Source organism: Zygosaccharomyces rouxii, assembly GCF_000026365.1.
Source record: "Zygosaccharomyces rouxii strain CBS732 chromosome G complete sequence".
NCBI lineage: Eukaryota > Fungi > Ascomycota > Saccharomycetes > Saccharomycetales > Saccharomycetaceae > Zygosaccharomyces > Zygosaccharomyces rouxii.
Genome location: NC_012996.1, coordinates 58,606 through 82,847, shown reverse-complemented (window position 1 = coordinate 82,847; position 24,242 = coordinate 58,606). Strand labels below are relative to the sequence as shown.

General features: G+C 38.6%; 9 protein-coding genes and 3 non-coding genes across 12 annotated transcripts; 8 read left to right on the top strand and 4 right to left on the bottom strand.

Moving 5' to 3' along the window:
* Positions 1-105: 105 nt before the first annotated feature.
* ZYRO0G01012g (uncharacterized protein) lies at positions 106-1,074 on the bottom strand (the record flags this gene model as incomplete). Its single annotated transcript, XM_002498005.1, has 1 exon — positions 106-1,074. The coding sequence occupies one exon, from the start codon at positions 1,072-1,074 to the stop codon at positions 106-108; it is 969 nt and encodes a 322-aa protein (XP_002498050.1).
* A 421-nt stretch (positions 1,075-1,495) lies between these two features.
* Positions 1,496-7,891, top strand: FAB1 (1-phosphatidylinositol-3-phosphate 5-kinase; the record flags this gene model as incomplete). Its single annotated transcript, XM_002498004.1, has 1 exon — positions 1,496-7,891. The coding sequence occupies one exon, from the start codon at positions 1,496-1,498 to the stop codon at positions 7,889-7,891; it is 6,396 nt and encodes a 2,131-aa protein (XP_002498049.1).
* A 151-nt stretch (positions 7,892-8,042) lies between these two features.
* Positions 8,043-8,143, bottom strand: ZYRO0G00968r. The gene is given in 2 exon segments: positions 8,043-8,087; positions 8,107-8,143. It is a non-coding gene; the product is annotated as a tRNA-Ser (tRNA).
* Positions 8,144-8,663: 520 nt separating this feature from the next.
* On the top strand, positions 8,664-10,304 carry ATG18 (phosphoinositide binding protein ATG18; the record flags this gene model as incomplete). Its single annotated transcript, XM_002498003.1, has 1 exon — positions 8,664-10,304. The coding sequence occupies one exon, from the start codon at positions 8,664-8,666 to the stop codon at positions 10,302-10,304; it is 1,641 nt and encodes a 546-aa protein (XP_002498048.1).
* Positions 10,305-10,777: 473 nt separating this feature from the next.
* On the top strand, positions 10,778-13,120 carry ROG3 (Rog3p; the record flags this gene model as incomplete). The annotated part of the gene is made up of 1 exon (XM_002498002.1): positions 10,778-13,120. The coding sequence occupies one exon, from the start codon at positions 10,778-10,780 to the stop codon at positions 13,118-13,120; it is 2,343 nt and encodes a 780-aa protein (XP_002498047.1).
* Positions 13,121-13,362: 242 nt separating this feature from the next.
* On the bottom strand, positions 13,363-13,857 carry VPS75 (Vps75p; the record flags this gene model as incomplete). The annotated part of the gene is made up of 1 exon (XM_002498001.1): positions 13,363-13,857. One exon carries the CDS (start codon positions 13,855-13,857, stop codon positions 13,363-13,365), a length of 495 nt encoding a protein of 164 aa, XP_002498046.1.
* A 695-nt stretch (positions 13,858-14,552) lies between these two features.
* Positions 14,553-14,625, top strand: ZYRO0G00880r. Its single transcript has one exon. It is a non-coding gene; the product is annotated as a tRNA-Ala (tRNA).
* Positions 14,626-15,009: 384 nt separating this feature from the next.
* On the top strand, positions 15,010-15,081 carry ZYRO0G00858r. The gene has a single exon. It is a non-coding gene; the product is annotated as a tRNA-Gln (tRNA).
* A 389-nt stretch (positions 15,082-15,470) lies between these two features.
* ZYRO0G00836g (uncharacterized protein) lies at positions 15,471-17,579 on the top strand (the record flags this gene model as incomplete). The annotated part of the gene is made up of 1 exon (XM_002498000.1): positions 15,471-17,579. The coding sequence occupies one exon, from the start codon at positions 15,471-15,473 to the stop codon at positions 17,577-17,579; it is 2,109 nt and encodes a 702-aa protein (XP_002498045.1).
* A 286-nt stretch (positions 17,580-17,865) lies between these two features.
* PES4 (Pes4p) lies at positions 17,866-19,830 on the top strand (the record flags this gene model as incomplete). The annotated part of the gene is made up of 1 exon (XM_002497999.1): positions 17,866-19,830. One exon carries the CDS (start codon positions 17,866-17,868, stop codon positions 19,828-19,830), a length of 1,965 nt encoding a protein of 654 aa, XP_002498044.1.
* Positions 19,831-20,050: 220 nt separating this feature from the next.
* On the bottom strand, positions 20,051-21,571 carry ZYRO0G00792g (SYLF and SH3 domain-containing protein; the record flags this gene model as incomplete). The annotated part of the gene is made up of 2 exons (XM_002497998.1): positions 20,051-21,413; positions 21,525-21,571. 2 exons carry the CDS (start codon positions 21,569-21,571, stop codon positions 20,051-20,053), a joined length of 1,410 nt encoding a protein of 469 aa, XP_002498043.1.
* A 1,540-nt stretch (positions 21,572-23,111) lies between these two features.
* YSC83 (Ysc83p) lies at positions 23,112-24,230 on the top strand (the record flags this gene model as incomplete). The annotated part of the gene is made up of 1 exon (XM_002497997.1): positions 23,112-24,230. One exon carries the CDS (start codon positions 23,112-23,114, stop codon positions 24,228-24,230), a length of 1,119 nt encoding a protein of 372 aa, XP_002498042.1.
* Between the last annotated feature and the right edge of the window lie 12 nt (positions 24,231-24,242).

Genomic DNA, 24,242 nt, shown 5'->3' with positions numbered 1-24,242 from the left:
ACAATAACAATCCTATATCTCCCCTCTCAACGCCTACAAATATATATTACACTAAAATGTTTACAAGTTGTCAGTAAGTTGTAAGTATACTTAACTGTTCCTTTTTTAGAGCCGATCCGCGAATCCCGAACTTTCTTCTACTAAGAACTCACTGAGAAGAACAGCCCATTTATCAATTTCGTTCTGCTGTAAGTGATTGAAATCATCTTGCAAAGTGTGCCAAAAGGACGGGAATGGCCATGGTATCAAGTGTAAGACCGGTACACCTGCTCGATAGAACGGGATGTGATCGTCATCGATAGAGGGACCATTTAACTGCAAGATTGAATGGTCCATAGGATCTAATTGTGGAGGTGATTTGAACAATGTAGATTCTAAACTGGCCAATCTTTCATACGCCTCATGGGTTTCACGGAAATAACTTCTAATTGGTGCTGGATTTGAACCCAGGAGGTCCAATAGTACAAACAGATGAATTTTGTCTATCAGTCCCTGTTCAATCCACTTGCTTGCCAAATGCCTAGATCCATACAACGAATCTTCGGCTGTCCACTGCTTTAGTGATTCCTCGCCATCAAAGAAAACAATTTTGAATCCCACATCCCCATTCTTTTCATCTGACAGCGAAGAATTCCCATTCTGATAGAAGGCATCAAGAAATCGAGAGACGTACAACAAAATTGCACAAGATGCTGCACTATCAGTAGCACCGATAAAGCCCTCTGGCTCCACTTTAGAATCGTAATGGGCACTCAATACCACATAACTGCTAGAATTGGCACCTAGAGTGTATACCAAATTGTTGAAATTCAGCCCTTTGTTCTCAAAAGAGTCCTCTTCTAGTTCCCAAGGGCTTTCGAGGCCATCGTAGAAATTTTTAATAAGCTTTTGGATCTCTAATGACTCTTTACTTCCAGGTGTTCTCGTAGTGTTGAATGGAAGTAATAGGTTATCATCACTCGCATTCTCTAGAGAGAGAAATCTCGGTAGAAATTCATCGTGATAGTCCCTATAGTCAATTAAACCTTGAGTAGCAAGAGCCCATATCAGCAACCATATAAGGGTCCTTATCATCTGGTCTAGCTACTTGAACAATGGTCTGCTGGACTAAAGTAGGTCTTCTGCACATCTCCTAACGAATATTATATATAAATTTGTATATACAACAACAGAGGCAATCTACGGAAGGATCTACACGGACTTGGCGAAAAAGAACTTTGAAGCTTCGATGGTAAAACAAGGCATAAAAATAGGATTGAGAAAGTGGGAAATGCATGAGTAAACTCGTAGAATCTAGCTTAACATTTCTCTCGATTCCCAACTACTTGAGTTAATTCCATCGATTGTTCCTGTGATTTTCACGTGACAGTTCATCGCATTATTCGTTCGCTGCGAATATATAATACACAATCAAGTTTAATATGTATATGAACATGTTCGAGGTAAGAGAAAGGGAAATATAGAAACTGCATTTCCTTCCTTTTGTCAGGGAAGTATGAGTGAGCCTTCTAATGAGCTGGTGTCATTGACACAGAAGGTTCCTGCAGCTGTAAAACCAGGTCCGGATAAACCAGAGTTTTTAGCCACACAAGCCCTTATTCCTAGAACTACCACAGATTTAGATACAAATCCAGTCCTGAGTAATATTTCACTGCCACAAGAACTTTCAAAAAACGGGAATCTACCATTGCAAGATGCTGGCATGGAGAGTTCTGCTGCTGCCGCTGCTGCAGTAGCTGCTGCAGAAAAGAAAAAAAGCGGTAGTAGTAGTAGTAGCAATGCCAATCACGATGATATCGATTGTTATAACGGGAATGATATTGATGGCTATAACGGGAATGATATTGAAGGCTATAACGGTAGTAATAATATTAAGCTCGAGCTAGATAATCGTGAAAAGGCGACTCGTGGTATACATAGTATGGGTAATCAAGTCAGATCGCCACTATCCAAGAGTGATAGAGGTATAAATGGCAGATCATTGACGTTTTCCATTAATAATGATGCTAATTTCAAAAGATCGAGTATTTATGAATCGAAATCGACGGTGACGGCAGTTCCCATTAGAAATCCTGTCACTGGAGCTAAACAGCACTATGGTGACAACGACGATGCTTCATCGTCCAAGAGTGTATCATCATCGATGACCAAAAGCTTTTTATTTGGGTTCTATAATAATCAAAAGAAAAACGAAAATCCTACAAAGGGTATTTTATCGAAACAATACTGGATGAAAGATGACAGTGCTAAGGAATGTTTTACCTGTGGTAAAGCTTTTACTACGTTTAGAAGAAGACACCATTGTAGAATATGTGGTCAAATATTTTGCAGTGGATGTACATTACTGATTTCTGGTGAACGGTTTGGTTACGATAAAAGGATGAGAGTTTGTAAAAATTGTTATCAACATGCTGACAACTATGAGGATTCCAGTGATGAAGATTCATATGGAGAACAAAATAGTCCTCATAACGATTATAATTCTGCTGTTCAAGAGGCCAGTCCTGATAGATGGAGTGGTGATTCGGTCCCACCTTCGCCAGGGTTAGGACTAGCGAATCATAATCCATTGATGAAGCAGACGGATTTGTTTATGATGAATGATGAGGATGTTAAAAGTATTGTAACTACGGCTGAAGACACTAAATTATTTGTATCGACACCACCGCCACCACCTAAGATGGCGATTCCTGCTACTAGACAGGGAGAGTCCCTAGAGATTTCATTCCCTTCACATCGTAATGAAAACACGTTGGATAACCAACATATGGAAAGTGCAGGTAGTACTGGAAAGGATAGATATACAATTAAAGATGTGGATATGTTAACACCTTATGATTTGCAATATGGATCATCATCGCAATTACCTGGACGTTCAGCTAACAAAAATGTGAAAAACTCTTTGAGGAGGTCTGTGTTCAACTATGTCAATAGTAGCAGACATTCCTTAGATAAACCTAGTTCAAGTGGGAGCGCAGATAGCATCATTGGTAATTTGGGGAGTAAAAATTTTAAATTTGAGTTTAACTACATGAAAAATGCAAGAAGGCCATCTAGTGGGTCTACAAAAAGAGATGTCAATTGGTTGAACCATGTACAGAACGAACAAGAAGAAACAGGTAGTAGTGTCTCATTGCAGGACGATGACACTTCGGAGGATGAAGCATCCATGTCAATATATTCTTCTTTGAATGATCCATTTCATTCCAAAAATCCAATAAGATCTATGAGAAATTCAACTAAATCTTTACAAAGGGCAGAGGCTTCTTTACAGCGTATGAGGTTCAGAAGAAAGAGTAAGAGTAGGCCGAATAATAAGGATTCAGATTCTATTTATAAGGGCTTAAACGTTCTCACCCATAGTACTCCTAACTTGGTGTCTGTGGTAGATGAGGATAATGCCTTTGGTTCTCAAAACGGTGGTAGTGGTGGCAGCTCCATATTGGCGAAACCTAAGAATAAATTGGGCAACGCAGGTCAATGGAGAAGAATTAGCAGCATGGCAGGATTGAAGGTTCCTAAGGAGAAAAAAAATGAATTGAATCAAGTGGCTAGATTGCACATGGAGGCCTTGTTAGAACAAGTGATGCATGACCAAAATTTTGAAACTACTGAATTTTGGACTCCGTTGTTGAAGGACTTCTTACGTAAAGTGCAAGACATTGATTTAAGTGCTCGAGATTCAAATACACTGGATTTCCGCCAAAATTGCGTGAAGATAAAAAGGGTTACTGGTGGCGGTATTTCTTCTTCAGAATACATCAATGGTATTGTTTTTTCAAAGGCCTTGCCCTGTAAAACTATGCCGAGACGTTTGGAAAATCCTCGTATTCTGTTGATTATGTTTCCTCTTGAGTATCAGAGAAATGAAAATCACTTTTTGAGCATTGAAACTGTATTCGCTCAAGAGCAGGAATATTTGGATAAACTCGTTTCAAGGTTGGTATCTCTAAGTCCTGATATCGTATTTGTGGGTGCCAATGTTAGTGGCTATGCTTTAGAATTGCTAAACAAGGTTGGAGTAGTCGTGCAATTCAATGTCAAACCTCAAGTTATGGAACGAATTTCTAAGCTCACGGAAGCAGATATCGCTATATCTGTTGACAAGCTTGCCGCCAACGTCAAGATGGGTGAATGTGAGGAATTTGAAGTGAAAACTTACATTTATGGAAATGTCAGTAAGACTTACACTTTTCTCCGTGGTTGTAACCCTTCTTTCGGTGGCACAATATTGTTAAGAGGGGACTCTCAAGAAGTTTTAAGAAAAGTGAAAGATGTCACAGAGTTTATGGTTTATGTCTTGTTCTCGCTCAAATTGGAAAGTTCTTTCTTCAATGATAACTTCTTACAGTTACCGCCAACATATTATATCAATGAAAGGAAGCGTAAGGAGGAATTAGAATATACCGGATATTTTGCAGATTTTTTGGCAAAATTCAATAGCAGAATTCTTACTATTTCACCTACGGTGGAATTTCCGGTACCATTTTTATTACAAAGAGCTCGTGAATTAGAACAAGAGCTCTTAGATAAAAGAAGGCGACATGAATTATTATTGCAAAAGGACAACACAGAAGATGATCCAAGGATTAAGGCTTTAGGACTTGCCTCGAAATTGACACAGCGGGATTTGAAATATTTAATTAGATTCTTACATGAAAAGGAGATTAAAGCCTTGGAATTGCAGTTTCAGAAGAGAAGCAGACATTGGGAACTTTCTTATGCGCAATCTCACAATCTTTTAGGAACTGGCTCTCACCAATGCATTACGGTACTTTACTCCATGGTATCCACCAAGACGGCAACTCCATGTATTGGCCCACAATTAGTTACAATTGACTACTTCTGGGATAGCGACATATCAGTTGGACAGTTTATCGAAAATGTCATTGCTACTGCTTCTTATCCGTGCCGACAAGGTTGTGGTGGTTTGTTAATTGATCACTATCGAAGCTATGTGCACGGTTCTGGTAAGGTAGATGTCCTGATAGAAAAATTCCAAACCAGATTGCCGAAGTTAAAGGATATAATTTTGACTTGGAGTTATTGTAAGAAGTGTGGGACTTCGACACCAATATTGCAAATGAGTGAGAAGACTTGGAATTATTCTTTTGGAAAATATTTGGAAGTGATGTTTTGGAGTAATAATAAGGGTGTTACAGGAATTGGTAACTGTACTCATGATTTTACAAAGGAGCACGTAAAGTACTTTGGCTACAATGATTTGGTTGCTCGTATGGAGTATTCAGATCTTGAGGTTCATGAGTTGATAACTCCACAAAGAAGGATCATATGGGCTCCCTACAAGGATATCAAAATGAAAGTTGAGCTTTATTACCAAATCTTAGACAAGATCAATAGTTTTTATGACAGTGTCTCTACTCGTTTGACTCGGGTTAAACTTGACAGTATGGATGGGGATAAATTATTAGCTGGTCAGGACAAGTTGGAGGAGCTGAAAGAACGAGTAGATGATGAGAAGAAAGCGGTCCTTGAAGAATTGGAAACATTATACCAAGATAGCCCAGGTGATCAACACATAAAATTGAATGTCATAATTAAGGCTCTTCATGAAAAAGTGGTCAGTTGGGATACCGAGTTCACTGAATTTGGTAAGAAGTTCTTACCATCAGAAAATGATATCACTCGTATTACATCTAATCAACTGAAGAAATTATTTACAGATTTCAACAAGACACAGGAGACGAAATCACAGCATTCTAAAGATCATGACAAATCGTTTGAAATGGAGGACTTCCATGGAAGTCAAAATGAGAAGGAGAAAAATTTTGAAAAGGATAAGACGAACTTATCTGCTTTTAACGGTACTCAAACAACGACAAACGATCCTGAAGATTCTGGGAAAACTAAGAATGATTCTTCTTTTTCTCTTCCCAATTCGAGGCGATTGGATTCTAATGATAGCACAGGTTCTCATGCAAACAGATTCACTCGTCCTAGTCTAAGAAAGACTTCTTCCATAAACAGTGCTGGAATAAATAACAACGATCTTCGACGCTCAAGTCTCAACAGTAGTCTCAGTGGTGATTCCTTTCTCACCAGGGAACATAGAACTAAGACCAAAGTTGGCGAATTGGCCAATTTCTTTGATCAGATGCATTTTGATGCATTATCCAAAGAATTTGAACTGCAAAGGGAGAAGGAGAGAGTTCAGCTCAACAGAAATAAGTACCAGGCCTCTCGTCTGCATCAATCTACACCCATTGTGGAAATCTATAAAAATGTAAAGGATGCAGTCGATGAACCACTTCATGATCAGAACAAGCGCTCAAACAGGGAAGGATTAACCAAGAGTAAAAACGAATCACATGATAAAAATTCATCGAAGGCTTCAACTCAAACTCAGTTTGACCAGAAGTTAGAAAGCCAATTAGAAAATTCTATTTATCAATGGGGTGAAAGTGTTTTCCACAAAGGTGACAGCGGTAAGAAGGAGCGGATTGATCCAGAGCTTACAAGCAATGCAATTTTAAATGGTGGTAAAGAGGGGATAACAGCAGCAGCGGCACCCCCTGCTTTGACCATAGCTAATGCTAATAAAGACGAAGTCAGCACTCAGCCGGAAAAGTCTCTGTTGATGAAGGCATTGACCAATTTCTGGGCTGATAGGTCTGCTTCATTGTGGAAGCCATTGAATTATCCAACTCATCCTACAGAACATATTTTTGTTGATAGTGATGTGATCATAAGAGAAGATGAACCAAGTTCTTTGATCGCATTTTGTCTAAGCACTTCTGATTATAAACAGAAGATGGCCAAGCTAGACAGTCAACAGCCCATAAACGTTGCTCCTCCTGAAAATAGTCAAACACCAGATGTTTCTTTCTCGGAAATGGAATCTCAAAAATCTGACGATACTTATAGGAATACCTCCCAAATACATCCCTCTAAAGAGCGCTTTTCCTCTGTGACACCAGATGATGCCCAAACTCAACCGCCGAACCTTCAACAATTGCCACGAGATGAGAATGAGATTCTTGAGGCTATTATGACGAAGAAAACTGCCGTTCATTTGAGATACCAATTTGAAGATTCGTTGAGTGTTATGTCCTGTAAGATCTTCTTCGCAGAACATTTCGATGCCTTTAGAAGAATTTGTGGTTGTAATGAGCAATTTGTCCAGAGTTTGTCAAGATGTGTGAAATGGGATTCAAGTGGTGGTAAGAGCGGTAGTGGGTTCTTAAAGACATTAGATGATCGATTCATCGTTAAGGAATTATCACATGCTGAATTAGACGCATTCATTAAGTTTGCCCCTAGTTATTTCGAATACATGGCCCAAGCAATGTTCCACGATTTGCCTACTGCATTGGCTAAGGCATTTGGATTCTACCAAATCCAAGTAAAGAGTTCCATTTCAGGTTCAAAAAATTATAAGATGGATGTTATAATCATGGAAAATTTATTTTATGAGAAAAACCCATCACGTATCTTTGATTTGAAAGGATCCATGCGCAATAGGCATGTTGAACAAACTGGTAAGGAAAATCAGGTTTTACTAGATGAAAACATGGTAGAATACATCTACGAGTCGCCAATCCACGTTAGAGAATATGATAAAAAGCTTTTGAGAGCTTCGTTGTGGAATGATACTCTGTTTCTGGCTAAAATTAATGTGATGGATTACTCGCTAGTTGTCGGTATAGATAACAATGGTCACACATTAACCGTGGGGATTGTTGATTTTATCAGAACTTTCACTTGGGATAAAAAATTGGAAAATTGGGTTAAAGAAAAAAGTATAGTCGGTGGTAATAGTATCAAGAAACCTACTGTAGTTACGCCTAAACAGTACAAGAGTAGATTTAGGGAAGCCATGGAGAGATATATTCTTATGGTTCCAGATCCATGGTACCAGGAAAATGCATAGAATGTCATTTATCTGAATTAATTTTGGGAGGGTCAGATACATACACCATACATATCATAATGAAGTTACGATTTTTAAAGAGAAAAACAAAGATCAATATTTCTTCATCAATAGTAAAAGTCTTTTATTTAAAAAGGAAAAAACAAAGTAGCGTCACGGACAGGATTCGAACCTGCGAAGGCATAGCCCAATGCCTAATTGCTATCATAGATTAATAGCAGGGCATCGCCTTAACCACTCGGCCACCGGGACGACTTTCTCGGGATAAGGAATGGATGTTCACAGTAATATAACTTATGGTTTTCCGTTCAAAAAGGATTCTAAAACTGAGTATTGGAGCGTTTATAGTATGCACATACCATTTAATCTAATTAATATTTGGTGAATTAAAAGTATTCGTAGGATTTTGAACTTGTCAAGAGTTCAAAAAACTCCGAAAGGAAGGCATCTGGGGTTTAGCATTCGGTTTATGTAGTAAGTGTACCAATAAACAAGTTTCATCCTTGGTCAACTTCGAGCTGGGGAAGAGTTTAGGAATACAGTCTAAGTATAGGATATCAACTTTAACTACACTGGCTTATTGGCGGTTGAATTTTGTCGTATAAACTTCAAGTTAGCAAGCGTCCTTTAACTGGATTCTTTAGAAACTTAACCCAACAACGGCATCTCGGTAATAACAAAGCAAATCTTAAGACTTCGACAAAAAGGTAAGGTTGTGTTGTCAATTAGAAGGCTCAGGGGGGAGTTATTGGTGTTACAATATACGGACAAGATGCCAGATACGTTGCCCTTTATCAATTTTATAAATTTCAATCAGACTGGTACATGCATATCGTTAGGAACATCTCAAGGATTTAAAATCTTTAATTGTGATCCCTTTGGTAAGTTTTATTCTGAAGAATCTGGTAGTTATGCAGTTGTGGAAATGCTTTTTTCCACATCATTATTAGCAGTGGTTGGTATTGGTGATCAGCCATCTATGTCCCCAAGAAGGCTCAGAATCATCAATACGAAGAAACACTCCATAATCTGTGAAGTGACCTTCCCCACGTCAATTCTTTCAGTAAAGATGAATAAATCAAGGTTAGTGGTTCTTTTGCAAGAACAGATTTACATCTATGATATTAGCAATATGCGGTTATTACACACTATAGATACGAATCCGAATACAAGGGGAATAATGGCAATGTCGCCCTCGTTAGAAAACTGCTACTTGGTTTATCCATCACCACCTAAAGTGATTAATTCTGAGATAAAGACCAATGCTACGACCAACAATATAAATGTTACTAGTACGAGCGGTAGTATACCACAACTACAGCATCAACATCAACATCAATTTGATAGTAGCACTGGCCCTGCTGAAGATGGATTAGATCCATCGAGTGGTGATATACCTATTCAAGAAGAATTACAATCTGATCCTCAAAACAAGAAAAGTGGTAGCGGTAATGTTATCAAGAATGGGGATGTCATCTTATTTAATTTGAAAACACTACAACCGACAATGGTCATTGAAGCACATAAGGGTGAAATTGCATCATTAGCATTGAGTCTTGATGGTTCATTACTAGCGACGGCATCTGAAAAGGGTACAATTATAAGAGTTTTCAACGTGGAAACAGGTATTAAAATAAACCAGTTTCGTAGGGGAACTTATCCAACAAAAATACATTCCATGTGTTTCAGTGAGGACAACCAATTCTTAGCGGCAACTTGTTCAAGTAAGACAATCCACATCTTCAAGGTTGCGCCGGCAAATGGGCGTCAATCGGAAGTTCATTTGGAGAAACACGATAGCGATGATAGTACGATAGAAGAAGATGTAATTGACAATGCATCGCAAACAAATAGCAGTGTTGGTGGTGGTGGTGGTGGCAGCGGTGGTAATGAATCCATAGATGAAATTTCCAGCAATGCAGACGACCAGAGTTCGCTGGAGAGATCAAGAGAACCGTATGTGGATGCATCACGTAGAACAGTCGCTAGAATGATCCGCAAATCTTCACAGAGATTATCAAGACACGCTGCTAAGACATTGGGACAGATCTTCCCCATTAAAGTATCATCGTTATTAGAACCTTCAAGGCATTTTGCAAGTTTGAAACTGCCAGTAGAAAGTGGGCATGGAATTAAAAGTATAACGGCAATAGGGACACCGATTGAAGTAGACATTTCAGAGTATCCAGAACTGTTTGAATACCACCAACAGCCTCATACTCAAGAAGAATCAAATCCGGCTCAACAGTTAAATCAACAACAGCAAAATTTGCAAAATTTTGAAAATACTTCGGTTCAAATGCTTCCAATAAGAGTAGTAACTTCTGAAGGTTATCTCTACAACTACGTACTTGATCCTGAACGAGGCGGCGATTGTCTCCTGCTATCGCAGTACTCGCTCATGCTAGCCTGATTTAGTTGACTGTCCTCTACTGTCATAGAAACAATTACAGGGCAAGGCAATCCAGTGGGTATAATGGCACCTTGCAGGAAATCAGATCAGATACGGTATCTGATACAGCAATTTCGTATTTTAAAAGTCACCGGGGCTTCGAACTTGTTACCAATTAGTTTATATATATATAAAAATAATTAAGATTCTCGCCAAGTAGTAAAGTAGCCTTATGGACCATAAATGACGGAAAGAGTAAAGTTATCCTAAACCACGATACCGAAAGCAAATAAAAACAGAGGATCTTTGTTCAGTACATATACTTCCTTTGAAAGAATCGATCAAGGGGGGATCTAATCTTCGTTTTGGAAATTTTTCGAATCAGCTATTTGATATTTATATTGATTATCCACAAGTCGCTTCTTCACCAACATCTTCGTTCAAGTCCAACAAGTGGGGGCAGCTATACACATTTACCATAACAGTGAGTCGAAATGTTTCCTTTGGCAAAGAGTAATAAGGCAGAGCCACTTCTCTACGATGTTAGATTACATGGTACTGAGCACGATGTGGTGCTTTTGAAAGGATCTCCAGATGAGGCCTCCAGTGTATTGCTATCAGGAACTGTCGTATTATCGGTACGAGAACCAATTCAAATTAAGAATCTATCATTAAAAATGACTGGTAAAATACGTCTGAACGTTCCAGTTCAATATCAGGGTCCTAGGGGACCTGCACAGCGGCACGTTAGGTATGAAAGGACGTTTTACGAACACACATGGGACAATCTTAACATCAACAGTTATTTTGAAAATCTTTACGATAATTACGGTAAAAGGGCTACTATCAACAGTAAATCTTCAGGGAATTTAGCCGATTTGCATAGAAGATCTAAATCTTCGACAAGCTCTTTGATATCATTAGCCGGATTGGGTTCATCGTCAGGTTCTCATAACCATCATCATCATCATACCCTACTCCAGGGCAATTACGAATTTCCATTTAGTGCAATCTTACCAGGTTCATTAGTAGAAAGTGTAGAAGGTTTACCCAATGCATCGATAACTTATAAATTGGAAGCAAATATCGAGAGGAATAAGTTTTATTCAGATTTGATTTGCAAGAAACACATTAGAGTGGTGAGAACTTTATCAACGGATGCTGTCGAGTTATCAGAAACTATGGCTGTGGATAATACCTGGCCTAATAAAGTGGATTATTCAATTTCTGTGCCCGCAAAGGCTATTGCCATTGGATCTTTGACACCGATTCATATCGAAGTGGTTCCATTGATGAAAGGTTTGAGGTTAGGCCCCATAAAGGTTACCATGATTGAAAACTCTCAGTACTGTGGTAGTTTTGGTAATGTGGCAACGCAGGAAAGGACAGTCTGTAAAACAAAGTTGAAGGATCCTCTGGGCCATGTTAATAGGGGGCCACGAGATCCTGAAGAGGAAGAATTAACTTTTCAAGATCGTTGGCAAGTCGATACTTTTTTGCAAGTTCCTACAAGTCTTTCCAGATGTACACAGGACTGTACTCTATTGAACAGTATTAAGGTTAGACACAAGCTTAAGTTTGTCATATCTTTAATCAATTCAGATGGCCACGTATCAGAATTACGTGCATCTTTGCCGGCACAACTTTTTATTTCACCATTTGTTGCATTGACTGTAAGGAATCCACTTAGACCAGAGTATGAAAATGGTAATGGTTCAAGTTCATCTAGTAGGCGTACTTCATTGGGTGATGAAGAAGGTGATGAAGACGTGATTTTTGCCAAAACTGCATCTGAATTAGAATTGGCAAATTTGATAAACAATTGGCAAGTACCTTCAAGCGTACCAGATTTAATGTCACCGCCAAATTATGAAAGTCACATTTACGATAGGCTTTGGAATGATGTTTCCGTTCCCGACACACCTCATGGTTCAGGGACTCAAACACCAATAGAAGGACAATCCATTGGTCAAGTTTTAGACAGTCAACAAAATGTGGATGAATTAGAAGATAACTTGATGAGACTACATTTGCAAAGACAAGAGGGCCGTAATCGTTCAGCTTCAACTTCTAATGTTATTCCCGGGAATCCCGCAAAGAATCCACAAGAAACTACAATTGAGGGAGCATCGAATGGTAATGCTAATGCTGCTGTTGTTCCTGCGGCTACTTCTCCTGCTCAGCAGGCGCTCCCCATGTCAAGATCTGGTTCCGCCCCATTAGTGGATCAACAACCGGGGATTAGGGGGTTACCACCGGCTCCATTGGTGACCTCAGGTGCTAGCGTTCAACACCTATCTAGATCCAGTTCATCAATTTTGCAAATACCACAATCCCCCAATAAAGAGGTGACATTAGACAATTTGAGCAGTGTTCCATCGTATGAAAAAGCAATTAAATCAGAATCTGCAGGCAATGATTTACCCCCTGTGTATCCAGCAGATGAAAATCCTTCGCACGATAGGAAACACCATTTGGAAAGGCCTCAAGTTGTTCATCACAGATCAAGTTCTTCACTGTTGAGTAAAAAGAGTAATTCATCAATTCCTAGTCCTCAACCATCGCAGGCGGCATTGGTTAGAAGAGGTAGTTCTAGTTCAAGTTCTGGAATTCCACCCCCACTACAGCCTCACGCGGATTCACCATCAAATGGTCCGGCTCATAATGGTAAAAATCAAACGGTTAATAAGCACTTCTCCTTTGGTATGACACCAGTGGGGTCTTCTTCATCTACTGGAAGTTTCCCCTTGAAGAGAAGTTTATCAAAGGGTAGTTTACATGAAAGATCTAGTTCATTGAACAATTTAAGAAGTCTTTTGAAAAATCATAAAAAATAACTTTAATTTTGATTCTTAATTGCAGGCCATGATTACTATACGTGGAAAGAAGTTTCATGTCCTCCTGCCTCAAAGGTTTTATGATAATTATATTACAAGATGTATAGACCTATATACAGATTTTTTATATACTTAATAATTAGTGGTAGATGAAGGTACAACAACAAAGACAGCAAAAACTCCTGTGATACAAGATGTGACGGTGATGTACGTTATTGTAGAGAAGAGCGAGGTAGGTGTTATTACAATAGTTCAGGTTCGCTACTCTCTTCATCACTGTCCTCATCAGCAACATCCCGCTGAGCTTCGGTGTAAAATTTCACACATAGCGGATATATCTCATCGGCTATTAACCGAGCTAACTCATCGCCGTTGGGGAATTCACCCTTATCATCCAAGCCTTGCCATTGAAACCAATCGAAAAATCTATTACGTCTCTTCCTTGGTGGTAAATTATGCTTTAATTCTACAGCTTGACTTTTCATTTCATCACCATCGTGATAAAAATGCTTTTTCACAGTTTGGCTAGGTAATTCTTGATCCACTGATTGGAATCCTACTATAATATCAAAATCCCTCGGTGATTGCCACTTAACTACGAGGAATTGAATTGCGTCGATGTATTTGAAATCTGATGCCCTTACATAGTTAGCAAAATCGTCATGTTGCGAAAGGACAATCTTCCAAAAGTTTGGTATCTTAGCAATGATTCCGTCCCTCTCCTCGTAATGAGGCATCAGGGTCTTTAATCTATACCATTCTAACTCTTTTTCTTTATCTTCAATTTTTTGTTCACAATCTGCTAGTTGATTGAGAGCAGAAGCTCTTTTTAAGATCTTTGAGTTAGTCTTATGTTCGAGAGTAAACGAAACGGTAGTATCATATACTTACATATTCTCGTCGGACATCTTCGATAGTTCTTTGGAAGACAGAAATGAGCCAAGAACCCATTGATAGTAGAATTTCAATCTTCTTAAAGGTATAGCTTGAATTTGAATAAAGTGGAATCCAATACGGGTAGTGTCAATGTTCTTTCTAAGATGTAATAAACTTGGGTTCGATTCCTCGAGATAGTATCCGGTGTTTATCACGGGCCTAATAAGTTTATACAAGAAGACCTTATAAAACAATACGCTAGTCCGTAGATGACGGCCATAGTAATTTATTAATCTGCTAAACAGTTGGTATTATTCCGTGGTATCTTATCAAGCATAAGATCGTGGCAAGAAGAACATATAATGGTTTGAGCGTATGCGAGTGCTGTAATCACCAATACCTGATTATGTGATCTCTCAAGGGCTTGTTATCCCTAATTGAACTTCGTTTTCCCATGTCTAGTCGAATTTTAGACCCCTTTGGATATCATTTTCTTCTTGGAGGATAAGAACCCCTATCAGTTCTAGCACCTCACATGAACTATAAGCTAATAACTGGGCATGTGGCGTAGTTGGTAGCGCGCCCCCTTAGCATGGGGGAGGTCTTCGGTTCGAATCCGGACTTGTCCATTATTTTTGCAATTTTTTGCACCAAATAATTAAATTGAACTTAGACGCTCAGTTATTCACGTTAGAAATCCTCCTTTTAATGTTACTTTAACGTTCAAATGTCCTTGTCTCGATATCTTGTAGTTTGTCACATATTTACAATTTTACTCGTTTTTATGTTTAGGAGAGCAGCTTCGTCCTTTCACGAAACATGCTAATCACGTAACGAAATGTAAATACAAAACGAGATGTGATTAACTTGTATAGTCAAACTGAGCATCTTGATATTCTGAGAAGCACACAGACTTCTTTCCTCTACTCTCAGTAGCCTTATCGATTCAAACCACACGACTGGAAAGTAGGAATGTGATGTCCTAAATATCTACTAGTTCCAAGCACCAATACGGTTCTATAGTGTAGTGGTTATCACTTTCGGTTTTGATCCGAACGACCCCGGTTCGAATCCGGGTAGGACCTTGTGTTCTTCAAATTAACTTTTTTGCTTTTCTAACACTCATTGCCAATAGTTAATCCCTACCCCATAAATATTACAATTACGGTGCCGTATTCGTGGCATATGTGAGGAATACCCAGCAATCAGAATGACTATTTAAGGTTAATGCGGGTTGTACATAACACACTAGGTCAGCTGATCTGGATCTATTTCCTCATTTGGGGTGAGTTCGAAGTTCCTATTTAAAGAGGGTGTGTCAAACCCCTCGATCGAATACAGTCTACAACTTAAATACCCTGTAATTACACAACTTGACTATTTGTCACTTATTACCAACCATTATTAATCTCCTTTACTTTCTAAATATTCTTTATTCTCCTGCAGATTCATCAATTACAAGCAAGTTTCAACTATGCTTACAAGGTTGATTGCTGCCAAAGGCTTGCCTAGATTAACAAATAGGTTTACAAAACCTATTTCAACTGGTACACATTCCAATTCCATTGTTAGACGATGCATGCCCCACCATAAAGGTTCCGTTGCGGGGAAAACTGTATTTGAACGTCAATTCCATTCTTCTAGAACCGCATTTAATGATAAACAACAAGATACAATAGGTAATAACGTTAGTCGCGGTAGTATCTTTAGTAATGGGATAGGTAAATTGGTACAATTTACCGTCATGGGTGCTGGTGTCTTGGCACTAACTTGTGGTGGTGCGTTGTTCATTTTTTTCATATATGATTCAACCACTTACAAAGAGAGCTATGTACCAGATGCCATAGAAGTTCCTAATGAAGCATTACATCCGCCATCTGGTGGTCCTGAAAATTTACCGATCTTTAGTGAGAAATTGGATAACTATGATGATGAAACGAAACAACTCACAAGTTATAAGCCAAAATTGGTCATATTGGGTTCTGGATGGGCGTCTGTTGGACTTTTAAAGAATTTGAAAAAAGGTGATTACGATGTGACTGTTATTTCACCACAGAATTACTTCTTATTTACACCATTGTTACCATCAGCTGCCACTGGGACTCTTGAAATTAAATCCCTGATGGCATCGATTAGGAAAATTGTTGGTGACATTAGCGGGCACTATTTGGAGGCAAAAGCCGAAAAAATTGAGTTTGAAGATAAATTGGTTAAAGTTTCTCAAGTTTTACAACGTGGCGGTGAAATTCGATCATTTTATGTCCCATACGATAAATTGGTAATTGCTGTTGGTTCCACTGCTAATACTCATGGTGTAGAAGGTTTAGAATATTGCGATCGTTTGAAAAGCGCCGAAGATGCTCTAAATATTAAGAAAAAGATTAAAGGTAATCTAGAAATTTCTTGCTTACCAACTACTACTGAAGAAGAGAGGAAGAAACTTTTGAGTTTTGTCGTCTGTGGTGGTGGTCCAACAGGTGTTGAATTTGCTGCTGAAGTCTTTGATTTGTTAAATGAAGATTTACCAAGATCTTATCCAAGAGTACTAAGACAACAGGTTTCCGTTCACATTATCCAATCTCGTTCTCACATCTTAAACACCTATGATGAAAAAATCAGTGAATATGCAATGGAAAGATTTAAGAAGGAATCAATTGATCTTTTGACCAATGCTCGTGTAGAAAGGATTTTACCTGACAAGGTTGTCTTCAATCAAAAGAATCCCGAAACTGATGAAATGGAATATAAAGAATTACCATTTGGTCTGTGTTTATGGTCAACAGGTGTTGCTCAAAACCCATTAGCTAAACATGTGGTTCAATCCTTCCAAAATAACCAAAGAAACAAAAGAGCTATCGAAACTGATTCTCAATTAAGGGTTGTTGGTAACCCTGCAAAGGACGTTTATGCAATCGGTGATTGTTCCACTGTTAGAACTGATTTAGCTGAAAATACAGTGAACTATATGAGAAATTTTATCATCAAGAAAGATATCGGTGCTCATCAAAATTCCGCAATAATTACAGATGGCGATGTGAGAAATATATCCCTGTCCTATGATGAAATTCGTGCATTGTGTAGACAAGTGGCAAGATTGCATCCTCAGACCAGAGAAAGTTTTGTCGATTTGGATGATTTCCTACCGAGATATGATCCTGAAAACAAAGGCTCTTTGAATTTCGAACAATTGAGCACATTGTTGAAAGAGACTGAAGCTAAGGTTACATCTCTACCAGCTACAGCGCAAAGAGCTCACCAACAAGGTTCTTATTTAGGTAAGAAATTCACTAAGCTCGCTAGATATACCAATGATTATATCAGAAGCGGACAACCGGTTCCCGCGGAATTAGAGGATGGTACATGTAAACCTTTCAAATACGTTCATTTGGGTTCATTGGCTTATATTGGTAACTCTGCAGTTTTTGATCTGCCGGGTTACTCATTTGTTGGTGGTTTAATTGCCATGTACTTGTGGAGAGGTGCCTATTTCGTTCAAACTGTCTCTTTGAGAACAAGAGTTCTTTTGTTCATGGACTGGCTAAAGAGAGGTCTGTTCGGTAGGGACTTCATAGATACTTCTTAAGAACTAGATTAATTCAAAACAGATGAACAATGAACACGTACTTTTCCTTTTTTATTTTTTGTAAGTAGAAAGACTCCTAAAGCTAAACTTTATTACCACTGTCGCTATGGGCGTGAAGGAACCGCCGCGTCACACTGACACAAAATACGGAAATACAAAAGGTATAAAAAGATTAGAGTAATCGATCGAAAGTATCGATAGGAATTAAGCTGGAGAGAAACCAGAGAGTTCAGAAGTGAGATATATTTCTATTATAATAATAACGAAAGGAAGAAGAAGAAAAAAAATGTTTAATTCCTTGAGTCTTAGAAAACCAAATATTCTGGATAATATATCACTCAACGTTCCAAGAACGGCAGAACTACCTACTAAAGGAATTAAACAAGAAAGAATTAACACTGTCATTCAAGCAACGGAATCCTTTTCAATTCTCAATGAGAACAAATCCGTTTCCTCGAGATCTTCACAATCTGAATTTTCTGATGTGGTAAAATTACATGGATCTATGACTCAAGAAAGTGGCGTTGCTACTTCTAATACTAATACGCAAAATGGTTTAGATTCACAGTCTGTTATTGAGAGTCAACCTACAATCGCACTATTTATTGGTGATTTAGATGAGCAAATTGATGAAGAAATTCTAATCCAAATCTTTAAAAAATTTAAATCCTTAACTTCTGTCAAAGTTTGTACTGATGCAGAAACCGGGAAATCCTTAGGGTATGGCTATTTGAATTTTTCGAGAAGACAAGACACATTGGCGGCAACTGAAGAATTCAACTATAGACCTATCTTTGGTAAAGAAGTGAGAATCATGCCATCATTAAGAAATACATTTTATCGTAAAAATATCGGGACCAATATTTTTTTCTCTAATTTACCACTTGAAAATTCTAACTTGACAACAAGAGTGTTTTATGATACTTTTAAGGTTTATGGTAACATTTTGTCTTGTAAATTAGACAAAAGGAAAAATATTGGATTTATCTATTTTGACAATGATCATGCTGCTAGAGTTGTCATCAAGGAATTCAACGGAAGCGAATTCTTTGGTAATAAAATATTATGTGGAATTCATTTTGATAAAGAATTAAGAAAATTCCCAGAATTTGAAAAAAGGAAATCGTCTTTAAACGATATTACCATTCCTAAGGAACAACTTACTTTAGGTCCCACTGATGCTAAAACTGTGGAACACGATTCAACTCAACATTTGCCTCATCCAAACGCTATTTTCGTAAAGAATTTGCCGCCCAGCTGTCCAGATGATGAAATACTGGATTATTTCAGTAACTTGGGACCAGTGAAATCTGTATTTTCTTCAACCTCTCATAAGTATGAATCGAGCTGGGCATTTGTTACATATAAAAAGGGTTCAGATACGAATAAAGCGGTTAAAATTTATCATGGTGCTCAATTCAAGGGAAGGAAACTCAGCGTTATTAAAGCTGAATCGGCAAGAAATGGTCATGGTAGCTACAATAAACAATCAAGTAAAATTTCGTACAGACCCATTCTTTACTTACAAAATTTGAGTTCTGTATGCAATGAGCAATTCCTTCTTCAAATGTGTATGGAAGAACGCATAAAGATTGAAAATCTAGGTATTACCGATTTTTTCCATGACTCTTTCACATATTCTGGTTACGTGAAATGTAAAAGTAAAAAAGATGCTGATAAAATATTAAAACTTTTAAATAACCGGTTGATTGGCGGATGTGAAGTTAAAATCACTAGAAAAAAACTAAATAATAATAATGGGAACTCATCTATACCAGTAATTGACGTTTACCATTCAAAAAATCAATCAAAATCTCCAAAGCACTCAACTTATAATGGATTGTCAAAACAACCACAAGTTCACTTACAATCTGCCATTTTTCCCATGCCCATATATTCAGCACCAACACCAACACCAGGAGCAGGTCCAATGTACTACCCACAACCAATGGTTTTAACTCCCAAGATTGCTACTTTCAATTCTAGTAAGGAAACAGACGAACAATTGAGTCAAATCTTGAAATATTTGAGAAGACAGGTTAAGAAGGGTATTGATTTCTTGAGATACCCAACAGCAACTAACGATGAGAACCTTTTGAGAATTACGAATTATATCTTTGAACACTACTGGCATTGTGACCTAAATCAATTAACTAAATTTTTACTACTCATGAATGCTAATACTCAGAATGAAAGCATTTTGAATAACCACATCGAACAAACAGCTAAACATTTAGGTTTTGAAAGATAAATAAAATCATAGAGAAAAAATCGACATTAATACACATTACATAAAAAAATGTAGGTCACATTTAATTACAGTGGGCATGACAAAGGAAAAGTTTGGAATGAAATTTTAGGTGAATTAGAGAAGGTTTGAAGTACAATAGTCTTTTTTTTTTTTTTTTTTTTTATCTTACTAATTTTCTAATATTCTATTTTTTATTGTAACTTGAACCAAAAGAACAAAATTACACCAATTCCACGTAATTTGCTGGGAAAATACCCTCTCTACCACCAACTCTACCTGTCCACCAATCATCTTGAGAGTCGGATTTTTTCAAAATGGTGATCACATCACCTTTTCTAAATGGCAGATCCCCGTATTCTTCACCACTAAAAGTATATAATGCAACAGCTTTTGGAGTATTGGAGAAAGTATCCCCTGCTGATGGAGATGCAGCACCGAATTCTGCTTTTTCATTTCTTGGTGCGCGACCGCTTGAAGCCGGTCCACCAGATGAAATCCTTGATCTTGAAAATCTATTGGATAAATCATCAACATCCCTGTCGTAACGATCATATTTATCGCCATAACGATCGTAGCGATCACTTCCCTTATCGAAACGATCCTTCTCAGAAGGAGCGTCATCCCAACGTGAACTACCACCTCTAGGGCGACCCCGCATTTGAGATCTATAGTACTCATTAACACCATTTGGATCATCATAACTGCTACGACGACCGCGGCTCCCACCGCCGTATCGATCAAATCTGTCTGGTGGATCACCTCTCCTGTCGAATCTATCTGGTGGAGGACCTCTGCCATAACGGCCACTACTACCACCAAAGTCATCATCAGAACTGTAAAAGTCATCATCGTAACGGCCATAACCACGACGTCCATTAGATCTGCCGCCAGGTCCCATAGTGTCGGCGTCGGAAGAATCAAACGATTCTGGAATGTCGTCATAGAAACTATCAGCGTACGATTCATCTGGAACTCTAAAATTGAATGCCCTTGATTCTAAAACTCTGAACAATGGATCTGCTGCTGGTGGTGGCCTCACTCTACCACTTAAAATTTGTTTAGCGGAAACACTAGCACCATAGAACTTTCTATTGGCATCTTTTCTCTCTACAATAGCAGAACCTTCGACGGAAATACCTGCAAATAGACCTTTAGTCTTTGAGTAAGTGAAAACTGTGGCAACACCACCTGCGGAAGCAGCTGCATCCGCTTCAGCATTTCTACCGAGAGGACCAGCTGCGACAGAAATATTACCACCAAGTGTTAAAGTACCAGCTCTCGAAAACGAATCGACAGCTTGTTGATTGTTTAGAATAAAGACAAAATCCGTTAATTCAGCTCCGATTAAACCACCAGCACCGGCACCTGCCATTCCGATACCAGATGGCGCTGACCATGTTCCGTCAGGTAACCTAGCCACGATAACACCTGAACCTGCTCTACCTGAAAAAAGGAACCCAGCTTTTATCACAGTGATGATGGCAAGACCCTTAGCCTTCTTGAGTACATGAGGTGGAATAATTTGGTCAGTCCCCAGCACCTGGTTGGGTTTAATGAAACTCACCAAAACTTTGGCAGCTTTTCTGGTTTAAGAAGTCGATTTGTTAGTCAATATTGAACTAAGAAGGTAAAGAAAGTGCAATAGTAACGATCACATTGACAATGATAAAGGAAGGGGGTAAAAGTTCACATACTTTGTCTCGCTTTTAAGACTCCTGGGTACAGGATTGTTGAGACCCATTAAAAATAAATTGTATAACGGTTATATCTGGTAAAACTAACCCAAATGACCCTTGTAACCGACTGTTTTTGTATGTGTAATCGAATATCTCGAATGTCAGTTATAAATACGTCCCACGTTATAGTGTAAAGGGATTTGCTGAGAAATAGAGCTAAGAAAAGTAACCGGGTAATCAGCACGTGATATAGAAAGTGGACTTTCCGATCGAATAACAACAATATAATTACTTCTACCGAGTCGCTCTCATCGCTTCATACCGATCTTTTGTCAATCTACCGCTTAAAACCTTTGTATTTAAAGCATAGAGTGTGATTGCATTTTTGCAATTTCATCTGATTGTTTTAAGGTTTGCGAGCTTATCGGTCACATGCTATTTGATTCGCAACTATGGATCGAAAGAGGACATTATGCTTGTGGATTACAATATATCCTACGATGGAGTACTAGTTCAGCAGCTCTAGTAAAAACTTATTTGATGTTAAAGCTTGCATTAAAGCTACATCATTCTCGAGCGTGGGGTAGTGTAAATCATTTTCTTTTCTTTTTTGAAAGATTCCGAGATTTACATCACCATATACGTAAAAGTTAGCCGCCAGCAAATATCATATTTCACGAAAATCTTGCACATTCGGTGACTGGAAGAAGCCGCGGAGGTTTCGGTCGGCGGCATGCAGCGTTAGATGAGAATGTGGGGATTAGGGGAGTGAGAGGATAATTATTGGGTGGCAAATGAGGGAAAAGGAGGTTATAAAAGGAGAGCAGAGCGGCAAGAAGAACTTGATCTTTTACACACCACTTTGAGCGGTGCGAAATGCAACAGTTTTGGTTCTTTTCTAAAAGAACCCGCCAGAGGCATGGGATCTGGGGGGGATCAATATAAATAATTGTCTTACAGCGACTGCTCTAAGATGATGGGTACTGGGGGAAATGGGGTTGGTAATTTGGTGCAGTTACCGTTCAAGTTGTGGGGTTTAGCGAGCAGACACTGATTTGGGTCCATTTTTTGGAATCGTGGTTGAAAGGGGGTCTGAGGATGTGCATCAATGATGGTAAAGGCGTTGTTGGTACATAAGATCAGCAAAGGTTTGGGATCTCGGGGAAATGAAATGGTTATATGTGAGCGTAGCGGGGGGGGGGAGTTTTGGTGCTTTTGGAAAAGGAACAGTTGGTAAGCAGCGAATAACGCAATTTGTCAGTATTAAGTTATACTTCGGGAATCTTGGGGGAACACAAAGGTGGCTGTACCGCGGTAGCTGTACCGCGGTAGCTGTTGCATGTCAATAGCTACCCTTTGGGGTATGGGGAAATCAACTGGTAAATTTCCTCTTCGATATCAGTCCGTCGATTCCTTGGGCAAAAGCTGAATGAAACGGAGGAGAGGTTAACGGGATCTCACACCAAAAATGGCAAAGAGCTGAATATATCCCACTGTCTTTGATTTAACCGCCATGGTACGGTTACTTTACTATGCACGTGACTGTTCATCTTTTTCTACGACTTATACATTTAAAATACCTTAAGAAGATTAGAGTAGCTCGAAATGATGTACACAAGATCACAAGTGACAGGAAAAGAATCAATGGCACAAGATATTGTAGATCAAGTATTTGATCGAGTAGATTCTCTCTATAGTAAAGGCAGTAAGGTTGTCTCCTCGGTACAAGATGCTGTTTCAAACACAGTTTCTCATATCGGTGGAGATCCGCAGTGGGAAGCCGAGCTAGCCGCTAGAAGTCGAGAGGAAGCTGGAAGTCCGATTGTAAAGTCCCTCTCTTCATTAGGAAGTACTATCTACAGGCAATTGAGTGGTAAGGTGGTTATTGGCTGTGGATTCTCTGCTCTAATGGCCATTTTATTCTGGCGTAAAGAGAGATTATTGGGATTACCTGAACATTTGCCCAAAAATCAACCCAAATGTTGCTTAGTTTTAGGTGACATGCATGATCCCATTATCAGATCTCAAGTAATGGATCTTTACAGAAGGAGGTTTACCATCTTCGTCTGTTCGAGAGATGCGCCCTCCTACAGAGAACATGAAGAAGACGATGATTTCTTAGTCCATTTAGATCCAACATCCTCTAGCGACTTGGCAAACTTTGTTCAATCTCTAAACTCTACCTACGAGTTGGCATCTATACTTTTTATGCCTAATTTATCGTATCACCCGTCAGGTGAAATGAGTCTTTCACAACTGGAGACCGAAATTCGTTCAAATACCTTACTTTACTACTGCACATTGATGAAATTACTTCCACACTTGCCTCATACCCAATTAATTCTATTTGATCCATCGCTCACTTACAATATGAAAGTTGCTCATCATCCTGTGGAAATTATCGTTTCTGGAATTGTTAAATCACTTTATCAATCATTGGCAAGACATGAAAAATTAGATCTATATTTGATTCATCTTGGTATATTACAGTTGACAGCTCAACCTTCCAATTACAAGTTTCTGAATTTAAAAGGTTCTAACGTCAATACAGCTCTTTTAGAACCTGTCTACAGATTAATAATGGCTTACAATGGTAATATTTTAAGACGCATGTGGCTTTGGATTGTTACTTTTGGATTCTTAAATCATCATTGGTATTGTGGGAAATACAGTTGGATTTCCACTTTCTCATTTATTACTCCACTGATTAAGAAGTGGACTTAGGATAGAGATAGA